We start from the raw sequence: 13,174 nt of genomic DNA, 5'->3' as shown, positions 1-13,174 counted from the left end.
GAAACTATCATTCCAATCCTGCAGCAGCTGTTAGATTTGTTGATGGTATTGATGACTCACCTACAACTGACTTATTCCCTTCTCAGTTGTCTCAACTTCTAGACCAGTGGAGATAATAGCTCTATTACCTTGTAATGGCAACATATCACCTCTTAATGATAAAAAACACTAAATAAAATTTTTTTTCAACTGAGATTCAATACAGAATTGTAACAAATCTAACCCTAATCCTAATTGTTACAAATCTATCATAAAATTATTAATTATTCACAAAAGATGAATAATGCATGTGTAGCCAGTAGATGCACTATATATTAAATGGAAGCTAGTAGTGAGCCATTATACACATAAATTGCAATGAATATCATCTGTAAGATGAGAGACGGTTTAAAATTATGAACTGTGATGTATTTTTGCAATTATGGAATTTGAAGACTTTATTAAGGGATTTTAAGATAGTTTGTATTTTAGAATCTGTAATCTTGAAATATGATTGTGGTAAGATATTTTGGATATATGATCTTTTGGAATATGTAATAATGCCTTTTTAAAGAATTTGATTGAGATAATCTGCTTTTCAATGCATATTATTGTAGTTTTGAATTATTTGACTGCAATAATATACTTAGCAAGTTAATTCACTGAAATACAGTAGGGAAAACACATTTTATTTCTTATTTTCACACACACACACTCACATATATATATATATATATATATATATACAGGTGCAAGCATAGCTGTGTGGTGAAAATTTGCTTCCTAACCACTTTGTTCTGGGTTAAAATCCTGAGTAAGCATCTTCTGCTAGAGCAACAAGGCTAACCAAAACCTGATGAATAGATTTGGTAGACAGGAACTGAAACAAGCCACCCATGAACGTGTGTGTGTGTGACTATTTCCTTGCCTTGACATCAAATGATAATTGTAAACAAATGTCACCCCCATAAAAGCAGTGTCTTTCAGTTCGAATCTTCTCTGAAAACATGTCTGTTTATGGAGAAATATTACCTTATCAGGAAAAAGGTGAGGGTTGGAGACAGGAAGGGCATCCAGTCACAGAAAATCCACCTCAACAAAATTCCATCCAACCCATGTGAGCATGGGAAAGTGGATGTAAAGACAATGATGATGAATCACACACACATATATATCATCATCATCATCATCATCATTTAATGCCCATTGCCCATGCTGGCATGGGCTGGATGATTTGACCAGTGCTGGTAAGTTGGAAGGTTGCACCAAACTCCAGTCTGATTTGGCATGGTTTCTATGGCTGGATGCCCCTCGTAATGTCAACCACTCTGTGAGTGTAATGGGTGCTTTTACATGCTACCAGCATGGGTGCCAGTTATGTACAACTATGATTTCACTTGGCTTGATGAGTTTTCTGCTCAAGAACAGGATATTGCCAAAGGTCTCAATCATTTGTCATCACCTCTGTGAGGCCCAACACTTGAAAGGTACTTTTTACGTACCACCGGCATGGGTACCAGTCAGGTGACATCGGTATCGGCCCTCCAGCATGGTATACTGCCAAAGGTCTCAGTCACTAGTTATTGACTATATATATATCCCTATCTCTTGGAGAGGCACAAGCACTTACACACACATGTACATACATGGCAGTAACTCCCGCCCTACCAAAATCAATTACAAAGCTTCGGTCGGCCCGGGGCTATAGAAGACACTTGCCCAAGGTACCATACAGTGGGACTGAACCCGAAACTATGTAGCTGGGAAGCAAGCTTCCTAACCACACAGCGATGCCCATATATATACACACACACACACACACAAATATAGATAAGTATATATACATATATGTGCATGTGTATGTGGGTGTGTATATATTCATGTTTCTCCATGAGTTAGATGAATATATTATTCAAGCATTGTTTTACAGTCAGAAATCTCCTTGTCACTAACCTTTGCCTGTTTTTGATTTAAGGATCTCTTATTTCACACATTGTTGAAAGTGCAAAACCAGTAGATTTGTTGACAGGAGAAATGACAATTGTACCAGTTGAAGCTTGTGATTTTCAAAAAACAAATATAAACAAATTACCCCCCCCCCCCCCACACACACATCTGATCATTTTTTGCCTCTTTCTATGTTGGATTAGATGTTTCATCAAAGTCTAAGTTGTATTGTATTGGGATCCACTACTCCCAGACTGGTACTTGTACATGGTATCTGGCTTGGTTTCTATAGCTTGATACCCTTCTTATTGCCAACAACTTTACAGGGTGTGCTGGGTGAATATTCTCGTGGCACCAACACTAGAGAGTTTGAATAGTCCTCAGCAAGATAGGAGTATAGGGGCTTCTCAGCCTTATGTTTTCTCTCCTCGCTTTCCAACCACTTTTCAGTGTGCACAGAGTACATTTTCTCGTGGCACCAACACTAGTGAGGTTGTCGTGCTCATCAGTTTCCCTAGAGGTAGCATAATTTGGTGGCTTTCCATTGTGGCACAAGCACAGAAGGGAGTACTTTGAATGTAGGAAATGTAAAGTACTCAATAACCTAAGATGTGTGGACCAAAGTGGAGAGAAGGATTAAAAGAAAGAGTGATGAGGTGACTAAAGAGGGGATTAAAAGTGACATCGATGACATCAGAAGGGTGAAAATTAGTGGATGTAAGGAGCAGGAGTACAATATAAAAAGTGTGGTCAAGAGAGGAGTGGTTGGCAGTAGCAGAGGTGGATAATTGTAAGAGTGGATGATGAGATAAAGGTAAGAACAGATGATGAATGGCAACAGAATTGGTCCAGAGAGGGGAGTGCTGGTTGGTAATACAGAATGGCAAAGCTATAGTATATAGGATAGAAAGATGTGAATGATCTGATGCAATCTTTTATATATATAAGCCTATGAAGAGTAAGGGAGTCAAAGTAAAAGAAGTGACCTAGAGGGGAAAGAGTAATGGTTGGTAGTATAAAAGGGCACAAGTTTAAAAGAACTAGATAGAGGGACGAGGGTCCGCCAATGCAGAATCTTATACAAAGGTCTATGAAAGATGACAGAATCAAGGTGATAATGATGAGTGATGAAGATGATCAGCACAGGGTGGAGTAGGCTGGAGAGACATGAGATGGGGTGATATGAGAAGGGTGGACAAGGGGTAGAAGAGAGGGATGGACAGGGAGAGACTGAAAAGAGGGAGCAGGGCAGTAGATTATAAATGTAGCAGGGTAGGTTATTTCTCTGATGATATCAATGTCCTGCTTTCTTACCTACCAACACTTTAGTCTTTGCTTAGTTTACTGTGCGGTGTCTTGATTCTAGGACCTACTTTATACTTGGAATTGTGCAATGACTCTCGGTGAACTTCATAACCTAGTCCATATATATATATATATATATATGTGTGTATATATATATATATATATATATATATATATATATATAGTAAAATTCAAAAACAAGAAAAACAAATAAAGTTAAAAGGATGTACACAGTGAATATATTAGACTGATGCTCAGAAAAAATAGGACGAAAAGAGGAGAGGGTGTGGTATTTTGAGCATGGCTCTTCATCAGGAAGAGGAAAAAATCTGGAGAAAAGGAAAAGAACTGTCTGAGAAAACCATGTGTTGTTCCATGGCTATACACACACATGCACACACACAACAGGTTTCTTTCAGTTTCTGTCTGCCAAATCAACTTGCAAAACTTTGGTTGGCCTGGGTCTACAGAAAACACTTGCACGATGTGCAGTGGGATTGAACCCAAAACCACACGGTTGAGAAGTGAACACAGCTATACACTGCTTTTACTATCTCGTCTCTCATTCACCTCCTTTGCTATCAATGTTCTTACCAACTATCCCTCTTCCCCTATAATCCACATGAGTAATGAAGAATGGCATTACAGTGGATCTGTTTATAATTTCCCCTAAATACTCTCACCTCTTCTTTGTTGTTAGCCATCACACTCTCTCCTCTCGTTACTCCTTTTTCAATTTTTTTAATCGCTCATCGTTGACATCTTCTACTGGCAATCATCATAAAACTACCGACTACTAAGTACTTTCCTTTGCTCCCATTACCATCACCTTTTCACGCCTATAATTATGATTATCTCCCTTCCTTGATCCTCTTTTTTCTATCTAGCAAAGACAAAAAACAACACACCGATGCTGGCAAATCAATGAAATAGAGACAACACTAAGGAGAGAGAACTCTTTTGTCTACAAAAGACAAATTCTCAACTGTTGGTGCCATAATAAAATGTTCTGTGTATCCTCTCTGAAATGGTTGGGGAACAGAGGAAACAGTATGGAGAGGGGCATTTAGTCTTGCTGGGGACAAAAGCATGCTTTCTAGTGTTGATGGCATGATAAAATTCACCTGTGTCAAAGTACTTGGCAAATGAATGGAGACTATGTACAGCAGAAATGTTGGTGCCACGATAAATGTTCGCACTATAATTTGTAAAATACTTGGCAGAAAACAAATAGCATCCAGTCATGAAAAAAAACTTGGAGTATATGAAAGAGACATTCCCGACCAGTAGAGAAGGGTAGTAACTCTGAATATGAGATGACTCATGTTGTGACAACCAGTCCACAAACCATGCCATCATGGAAAAGAAGGCAAAATGATGATACATGTATGCAAACATGTATATGTATGTGTGTGTGTACACATACATATGCATGTATGTATATATATACACACATACATATGTATGTATATGTATGTATATATATATATATATATATATATATATATATATATATATATATATATATATATATATATATATGTATATATATATATATATATATATATATATATATATATATATATATATATGTATACATACATACATATGTATACATACATACATATATATGTATACATACATATATATACATACATATATATGTATACATACATACATATATATACATGTGTGTGTATATATATATATATATATATATATATATATATACATGTGTATATATATATATATATATATACACACACACACACATACACATATATATATATATATACAGTAATCCCTCGCCATATCGCGGTTTATTATTTAAGCTCACGTCGATTCCTCCGTGGTGTTGTTTTGCATCTATAATAAAATAAATATATACAAATTATAAAAATAATAAATAAAAAAATACAGTACAATACTGTTTGTACTTCATAGATTTTCACTTATCACGGTGGTTTTTGGAACATAGTTGAGGGATTACTGTATACACACACACACACATATATATATATCTTTTTCGAACGAGCAACACTTATTCCACAGCTCCATACTTTGAAATGAATAAACATTAACTGCTATAGGAACTTACATACCATGTACACGAAACTTTTTTTAACCCTTCTATCCACCATTTTCCTCGAATAATGGAACTGCATCTACAATATCTTTATATATCTTATTTCTACTTTCATTTTCTTATTTCCCTCTATATTCCCTATCTCCTCCTTTTCCATAATAATTTGAACTCAAATATTTTCTCACACCATCTCTGATGAAGGGATATCCATAACGTCCCAGAAACAGCTGTAAGACTATTTCATTATAAATGTCATGAAAACTCTTCACAACCTTGTTATCTCATTTTGTCTAATATATAAATATATATATATATATATATATATATATATATATATATATATATATACACTTATAAATATGGTACACACATACATACACTTTATATACATGGATTTCATGTACTCATTTATATAAAATGATATCTAGAGCAGTGGTTCTTAACCTGGGGGTTGTTGTTTGGGGTTTCTCGGAGGGGTCACAGAGGGTTTGGGAGAAAGTAATTTATTTCCTGTATTTGAGGTATTGCATTACAGCTGCTTGCAGTACCAGGACCGTATGTGCTTCTCTTCTGCCCTATGACTCTCATGGTGCTTTGCACTCCAAGACTCATTTGCTAGTTCTCAGTTGTGCCACTGTTTATTAATCTCTGGTCACGTGATCATGCAAGCTCATCTGTGATTGGTCTGCTGGAATGTGTGTGGTGTTGCATTACATTGTGTATTGCTGTGTTGCTTAGTTCACTGCTGTGTTCTGAAGGTGAATCTTGTATTTGTCTGTGCATTGTCAAGTTGCTGAATTCAGTGTTGTTGCATCTATTATTTGGCGATTTTGCTTACTATGCTTACTTAATGCACTTAACAAAGCAACATTTGCATTGTATACTGAGTTCTTATTTTCCTGTTCGCAGTATGTCTGCCAAGAAGCGTACATACAATGAAGCCTTTCTCAAGATGGGTTTCACAAGTATCATTCAGGACTCTGTGGTCAAGCCACAATACGTTGTTTGTGCCAAGCTTTTGAGTTATGAAAGCATGAAGCCAAGCAAATTGAAGGTTTATTTTGAGTCTTGCCACAGCCAACTGATGGACAAAAGCTCAGACTATTTCAAGTAAAAAGAAGCTTCACTGAAGGCCAGTCGCATTGATTCCACTGGTCACTTCACTCATCAGAACAAAGCAGCACTGGAGGCTTCATATACAATTGCTCTAAAAATTACGCACATCAAGAAGTCTCATACCATTAGTGAAGACCTGATTAAGCCATGTATTCTGGAAGCAATGAAAGTGATTCTTGAAGAACAGCAGGCAGGAAGACTCTTTAACCTGGACTTCAAGAAGCGCTCACAGTTATTGTAAAGATTGTGAGCCACATCTGAGGGAGTGTAACAACTTCAAGGATTTTTAAAGTGCTTTGTGAAGAAATGGGTGCTGACTTCTCTGTTCTCCTGTTTCACACAGAGGTACATTGGCTCACATGTGGCAAAGTTTTGAATTGGGTGCTACAACTTTAAGAGGAAATAATGCTGCTGTTGGAACAAGGTTGTACCTTGAAAGAGACTCTTCTTCATAAAAAGATGCAAGATGACTATTTTGTAACAAAGATTGCCTACCTGATTGATTTCTTCTCTCAGTTCACTCCAAGGAAACCTTTCAATGCTGCACACAGTTCCTGACAAAGTGGCAGCATTCAAGTGTAAGATTCAAATTTACCAGAAGAGAGTTCAGGAAGTGACACAACTTTCTTCCCTCAGATGACAACTATACTGGATTCTATGCCAGAATGCAGTTTCCGTGAAGAGATCTCAGCTCATGTTGCAGTGACTGACACCATCAAAAGTTCCTTCCCAGGACTGGATGGCTGCTATACTGATATGGATCTGCAGACTCTCTTCAGTGAAGGACAGTGCCATCAGTGACACTGATGTTGCTGCGACGGTAGAATTTCTTCAAATTTGTGAGGATACTTAGTTGAAAGTTGACTTTTCTGAACAAGAGCTTCTGACATTTTGGGCGAATCTGAAGGACGATTATCCTCTTCTTTCGCTGTGTGCACTCACCATGCTGATCCAGTCCCACTCAACCTATTGCTGCAAGGCCAGATTCGCAGCAATGATGGCATTGAAAATGAAGGTATACAGTACACATGTGACTGACATCAACACAAGGTGTTGTCTGTCGAGCACTGCTCCTCGCTTTAATGTACTTAGGGTATAAAACAATATCAACTCTCCCACTGAGTGAATGCATGGGTTTTGTATGCTATTTAGTAGTTCCATACGTTTTTTTAGCACTTGTAGCATTTTCAAGGTCTTTTATTTGTAACATTTTCAATAAATTAGGATCTCAATATAGTTTTGTTTTATCTTACCTTTACGCAAAGTTCATCATTACAAAATTTATTATGGGAGTCGCGGTAATACACTGGAGAGTTTCAGGAAGTAAGATGATGAAAAAGGTTAAGAACCACTGATCTAGAGCAATGTATCTTTTTGAAAGTAATAAGGGGATTATTGGTGTATTCATTATCAGGTGGAAATTATTAATTTTCTCTGTCGCCAAGGTATTAAAGGTATAGTTGGCTAATTTTGGAAAGAATGAAATTAAGAGGATGATGAAGCATGTCGTATCAGAAAACATTGATGTATGTGATAGTCTAGCAATGAGTAAAAGTTATAGATATAAGGATTGCTTTATGTATGTTTATGTATATATATATATATATATATATATATATATATATATATATATATATATATATATATATATAAGGCAGCTGACGAAGGATTAATTCCAAGTGGCTATCTGTTTTCCTATGTGTTCGTTCCGTGGTCTGTAGTTCATTGTTCTAACGTCCTGTACCCTGATATGCATCTATATACACATGTAGATGTAAGTATGTACATATATGTGTGTATACATGCATATATATTCTTTGTATTATTATTATATATATATATATATATATATATATATATATATATATATATATATATATAGGGATATCCAAAATATCCCCGAAACAGCAGTAAGACGATATCGCTTTCCTTATAAATGTCCTGAAAACTCCTCACAGCCTTGGCTTTGTTATCTGTTTTCATCTGATATATATATATACAGACACACACACATATATATATATATATCGGGAAGGAAATACAGACAAATTGGAATAAATTATCACTTGCAATTGTTTTGTTATGAGGGTAAAAATTTTGAAATGAAATTACTGAGTGTGTGTAGATTTTATTTTCCGTATCTGTTAACGATATACACGTTATTTATATATATATATGTAATTATGTGTATTTCTTCTATCTTAATGAATAAAAATTCTTCTGATAGAATAAATGGGTTAATAGAAACCAATGTAGCAAAGAACACAAAATAACTGTGGTTAGCTCCTGTTTTTAAGGCAGGAACTCCTTGAAATTTTGGTTATTTGAGTATATTTAAGAATTTAAGGATTGGAGAAAACGCATGTTATAATTGCATACTTTATTCCTATATATGTTTCAAAGGATTACAACCTGTGTGATCCATAGGGATCTTTGATATTAAAATTGTAACCTTCTCATCAGGGAAAGCATGGGAATCATCTTAAACGTAAGACATTATGACCGATAATCGGTCATAATGTCTTACGTTTAAGATGATTCCCATGCTTTCCCTGATGAGAAGGTTACAATTTTAATATCAAAGATCCCTATGGATCACACAGGTTGTAATCCTTTGAAACATATATAGGAATAAAGTATGCAATTATAACATGCGTTTTCTCCAATCCTTAAATTCTTATATATATATATATATATATATATATATATAGAGAGAGAGAGAGAGAGAAGGCTGGTTTATGGCCATAGGCCAAAGGGTTTTAGGGTCTAAGCGCTTTATGATCGCGAAACTCAGGGTAACAATATAGACAGGCCATATCTATCTTTATCTATATACGCTACTGCTCTATAACTTAGAGTGTGCTTCTTTTTCGGATTTATGATTTACCGAAGATAGATTGATAGATATACACATACACCCATACATACCTACATATATGTGTGTATTAGCTAAGTGACGATATATGTATATGTTTTCTGTTATTCTTTGACTTGTTTCAGCCATTTGGCTGAGGTTATGCTGGAGCACCATCTTATGGCATAGTTACGATCGTTATCAATAAGAAAAAAAAAATGAAATTCACTAAATTTCACTTCAATCTGGGTTACTGAAGTATTCGTTTTCTCACTGTAAATTACAAACAAATATACAAAATATAGAATGTCAACTCCAAATGAAAAATAAATAAATAAATGGAACTTACCAGTTTTGGAATGCGCTTCCGTGTTAATTGCATAATTCGGAGAAACTAAAATATTTAATTGGAGTAAATGTACTCGTGAAATTAATTAATGAGAATCAACCTACAGTTGGGGGAAAACCAATGCCTACCTAGTACAGTAGAAGAGGAGGATCTGAACCTTGAGAAGAAAAGGTGTATTTAAAAGGCATAGTTAAATGTAGATTCTGCGACTGTTGCAGTGATTTGGTCGTATCCAACATTTATATATTGATATGGAAACTACATACCTTAATGAACAAACGGTGGCATTGTAGAGATCATCTACAATACCAATTGAAATACGAGCCAAATGCATACAGAATGGTAGGATCTTTTTTATATATATCCGGCAGTATACCAAAACGACGATATGTAGTCGTTAGAGAAATATTTCATGATTAAACGGGAAGCAACCGGGTGCGATCAGCAGCAGAGATACTATTCTGATCTCTTGTTGACGGAGTCCCAGACATTTGTGTGGCGATGCGAAAAATAACGGATCTAGATATTAATAGTATTAATAGTATATTAGACGATTCGTGTCCCAGTTAGGAGATGTATGTAGTCCTCTTCGAACACTCATAGCTGATCAAGAAAGCAGTTTGATGCTAGTCTCAGGTAGTGGCAATTATAGAGGGAGAATATCTTAACACAAGGAATGCGGCGGGTGTTTATAGAAATGAACATAGGAGATAAATATCATCTCATTTCCTACAAAAATAAAACTTGATGTTTTGAATACAATATAAGTCAATTTTTTACAAGACGATTTTGCTTTTGATTAGACGCAAGCGATTCTTTAAAAAAATACCCAAAACGGTGTAATAATGAAATTCCACTATTTACAGAGTAGAACGATGTTCCTAAAGGTGAAAGAGGAAACGAGCGCATGCGCTATGAACCTTTGCATCATAGGTTTAAGAGGAAAGGATGCAGACGATTAGTTGTGTCAAAAGGGAATGTATTAAATTTGTTACAAATCACTTTAAACATTGTTCGTTTCAATCTTTTTTTTTTTTATAACTTTAACCCTTTAACTGCGAAATAAAAATTTTGTGCTTACTCTAGTAATGATGTTAAATATCTACCACAAAATAAAATTGGTATTTTTCTGCACGCTTTACTCTTTTACTTGTTTCAGTCATTTGACTGCGGCCATGCTGGAGCACCGCCTTTAGCCGAGCAGATCGACCCCAGGACTTATTCTTTGGAAGCCTAGTACTTATTCTATCGGACTCTTTTTGCCTAACCGCTAAGTTACGGGGACGTAAACACACCAGCATCGGTTGTCAAGCGATGTTGGGGGGAAAAACACAGACACAGACACACAAACACACATACATACATATATATATATACATATATACGACGGGATTCTTTCAGTTTCCATCTACCAAATCCATTCACAAGGCTTTGGTCGGCCTGAGGCTATAGTAGAAGACACTTGCCCAAGGTGCCACGCAGTGGGAATGAACCCAGAGCCATGTGGTTGGTAAGAAGCTACTTACCACACAGCCACTCCTGCAACTCACTCTGCTTCATCATCATCATCATCATCGTCGTCGTTTAACATCCGCTTTCCATGCTAGCATGGGTTGGACGATTTTACTGAGGTCTGGTGAAACCAGATGGCTACACCAGGCTCCAATCTGATTTGGCAGAGTTTCTACAGCTGGATGCCCTTCCTAATGCCACTCCGTGAGTGTAGTGGGTGCTTTTACGTGCCACCGGCACGAAGGCCAGTCAGGCGAAACTTAACATTTTTTAACAACAACAACAAAAAAACAAATTAAAATAAAATATTAAAAAAAAACCTCCAAACATTGCCCAATAAAAGATAGACTGATGTATAAAACAGCTTGTTGCAATTAATGGTAATAACATTTCAAGAGACTATATCTGATTTCTGTAATAAAAGGGTTAAAGGAAAATAATAAACTACTTTATATACACACAAACAAAAGCAAACACATAACATTTATAATGGCTAATGGCCAAAGGTGAAACTCAAAAGTAACTGTCAATTTTTGATATGATAAATTTATCAATCCACTCTATCCAATGTAGTGATTTCTATAACTGATAAGTGTATATTTGCACTCAGTAAAAATATTTTCATATACTTAACAACTCGTACTTTACAATGTATATGTGTGTGTATGTATGTATGTATTGAATATCCATTTCTACTCTAGGCACAAGGCCCATCATTTTGGGGAGGGGGCAGTCGATTAGATCGACCCCAGTATGCAACTGATACTTAATTTATCGACCCCGAAAGGATGAAAGGTAAAGTCAACCTCGGCAGAATTTGAACTCAGAACGTAAAGACAGACAAAATATCACAAAGCATTTCGCCCATGTGCTAACATTTCTGCCAGCTCGCTGCCTTGTATATATTTAATATCATCTGAGTAATAGCCTCATAATGTGCATTTCAAAGCTCCTATACGGCATGATTTCTATATCTGGACGCCCTTCCTAACGCCAACTACTTTACAAAGTGTACTTGGTGCTATTATGCACCATGGGTACAGGTGCTTTTATGTGGCGCCAGTATGGGTGCTATTTAAGAATCACCAGCATGGATGCTTTTAACATGTGTCAACACCCATGAGCCTGCAAGGTTAGGATTGCTCAGCTGAAGAGGGATGCAGGGGACATAGTTGTATGTGAAGACAACCACAATTTGGCTTAGCTTGACATGTCTTCTCAAGCATAGCAAACTGCCAGAAGTCTCAGTCCCTAATCATCCTCTCTGTAAGGCCCAATGTCTAAAGATCCTTTCTCACCACTTCGCCCCATGTCTTCCTAGGTCTACCCCTTCCACATGTTTCTTGAAAGTCCTGGTGAATGATTGTATATGATACTAGTTGTGGAGTGAGTATATATTTTGAAAAAAGACTAGAAAATCTTGTATATTTTTAATTCCGTGTTACATGTGTTTCATTATAGTGTAGGAAATACATTATGAATGTAAATATAATTATACTCATAGTATGATTACAAACTACTACTACTACTACTACTACTACTACTACTACTACTACTACTGCTGCTGCTGCTGCTGCTGCTGCTGCTACTATTACTACTACTACTACTACTACTACTACTACTACTAATAATAATAATAATAATAATAATAATAATAATAATAACAATAATAATAATAATGATAATAATGGACGGCTGACGCTTTCCATCATGCTCAGCAAAACAAGCTGTGAGTTTTCATCAAATAGTAATAATAATAATAATAATAATAATAATAATAATAATAATAATAATAATAATACTGAATTCATAATAGTTGTATACATGTAGAGAACATATGTACAACTATTATGATTTAATTATGTTTATCATATTATTATGATTAATAATAATATTTATATTAATAATGTATTTTCTATACTATAATGAAACATGTAAAACGGAATTGGTAATATATGTAATTTTCCCAGATATTATCATTCACCAACACTTTCAGCTTGTATATCTGATTGTATCATTTAAAATA

General features: G+C 35.6%; 2 protein-coding genes across 5 annotated transcripts in view; one reads left to right on the top strand and one right to left on the bottom strand.

The window, feature by feature from the left end:
- LOC106879084 (glycolipid beta-1,4-mannosyltransferase egh) overlaps window positions 1–10,545 on the bottom strand; it is a 59,117-nt gene extending 48,572 nt beyond the window's left edge. For 2 of the 4 annotated variants that reach the window (XM_014928518.3, XM_014928517.3), the window contains exon 1: window positions 9,637–10,545. The gene's annotated coding sequence lies outside the window, so the exon portion shown is untranslated. Of the gene's footprint in view, window positions 1–3,914; window positions 4,075–9,636 lie in introns of those variants that run through there. The other 2 variants (XM_014928520.3, XM_089355772.1) reach the window with 2 other exon arrangements.
- On the top strand, window positions 6,228–6,674 carry LOC149134878 (protein ZBED11-like). Its single transcript, XM_089355838.1, has 2 exons — window positions 6,228–6,427; window positions 6,563–6,674. Exons 1-2 carry the CDS (start codon window positions 6,228–6,230, stop codon window positions 6,672–6,674), a joined length of 312 nt encoding a protein of 103 aa, XP_089211964.1.
- Window positions 10,546–13,174: the final 2,629 nt, after the last annotated feature.

The sequence above is a fragment of the Octopus bimaculoides genome, chromosome 7, assembly GCF_046866305.1.
Source record: "Octopus bimaculoides isolate indiv1 chromosome 7, ASM4686630v1, whole genome shotgun sequence".
Lineage (NCBI taxonomy): Eukaryota > Metazoa > Mollusca > Cephalopoda > Octopoda > Octopodidae > Octopus > Octopus bimaculoides.
This window is presented reverse-complemented; position numbering and strand designations above follow the sequence as displayed.

Coding starts and splice junctions, on each gene's coding strand:
- LOC149134878 (XM_089355838.1), top strand. CDS start 6,228: ATGTCTGCCAAGAAGCGTACATACAATGAAGCCTTTCTCAAGATGGGT. Junction 6,428..6,562: donor AAAAGCTCAGACTATTTCAA/GTAAAAAGAAGC, acceptor TCATACCATTAG/TGAAGACCTGATTAAGCCAT.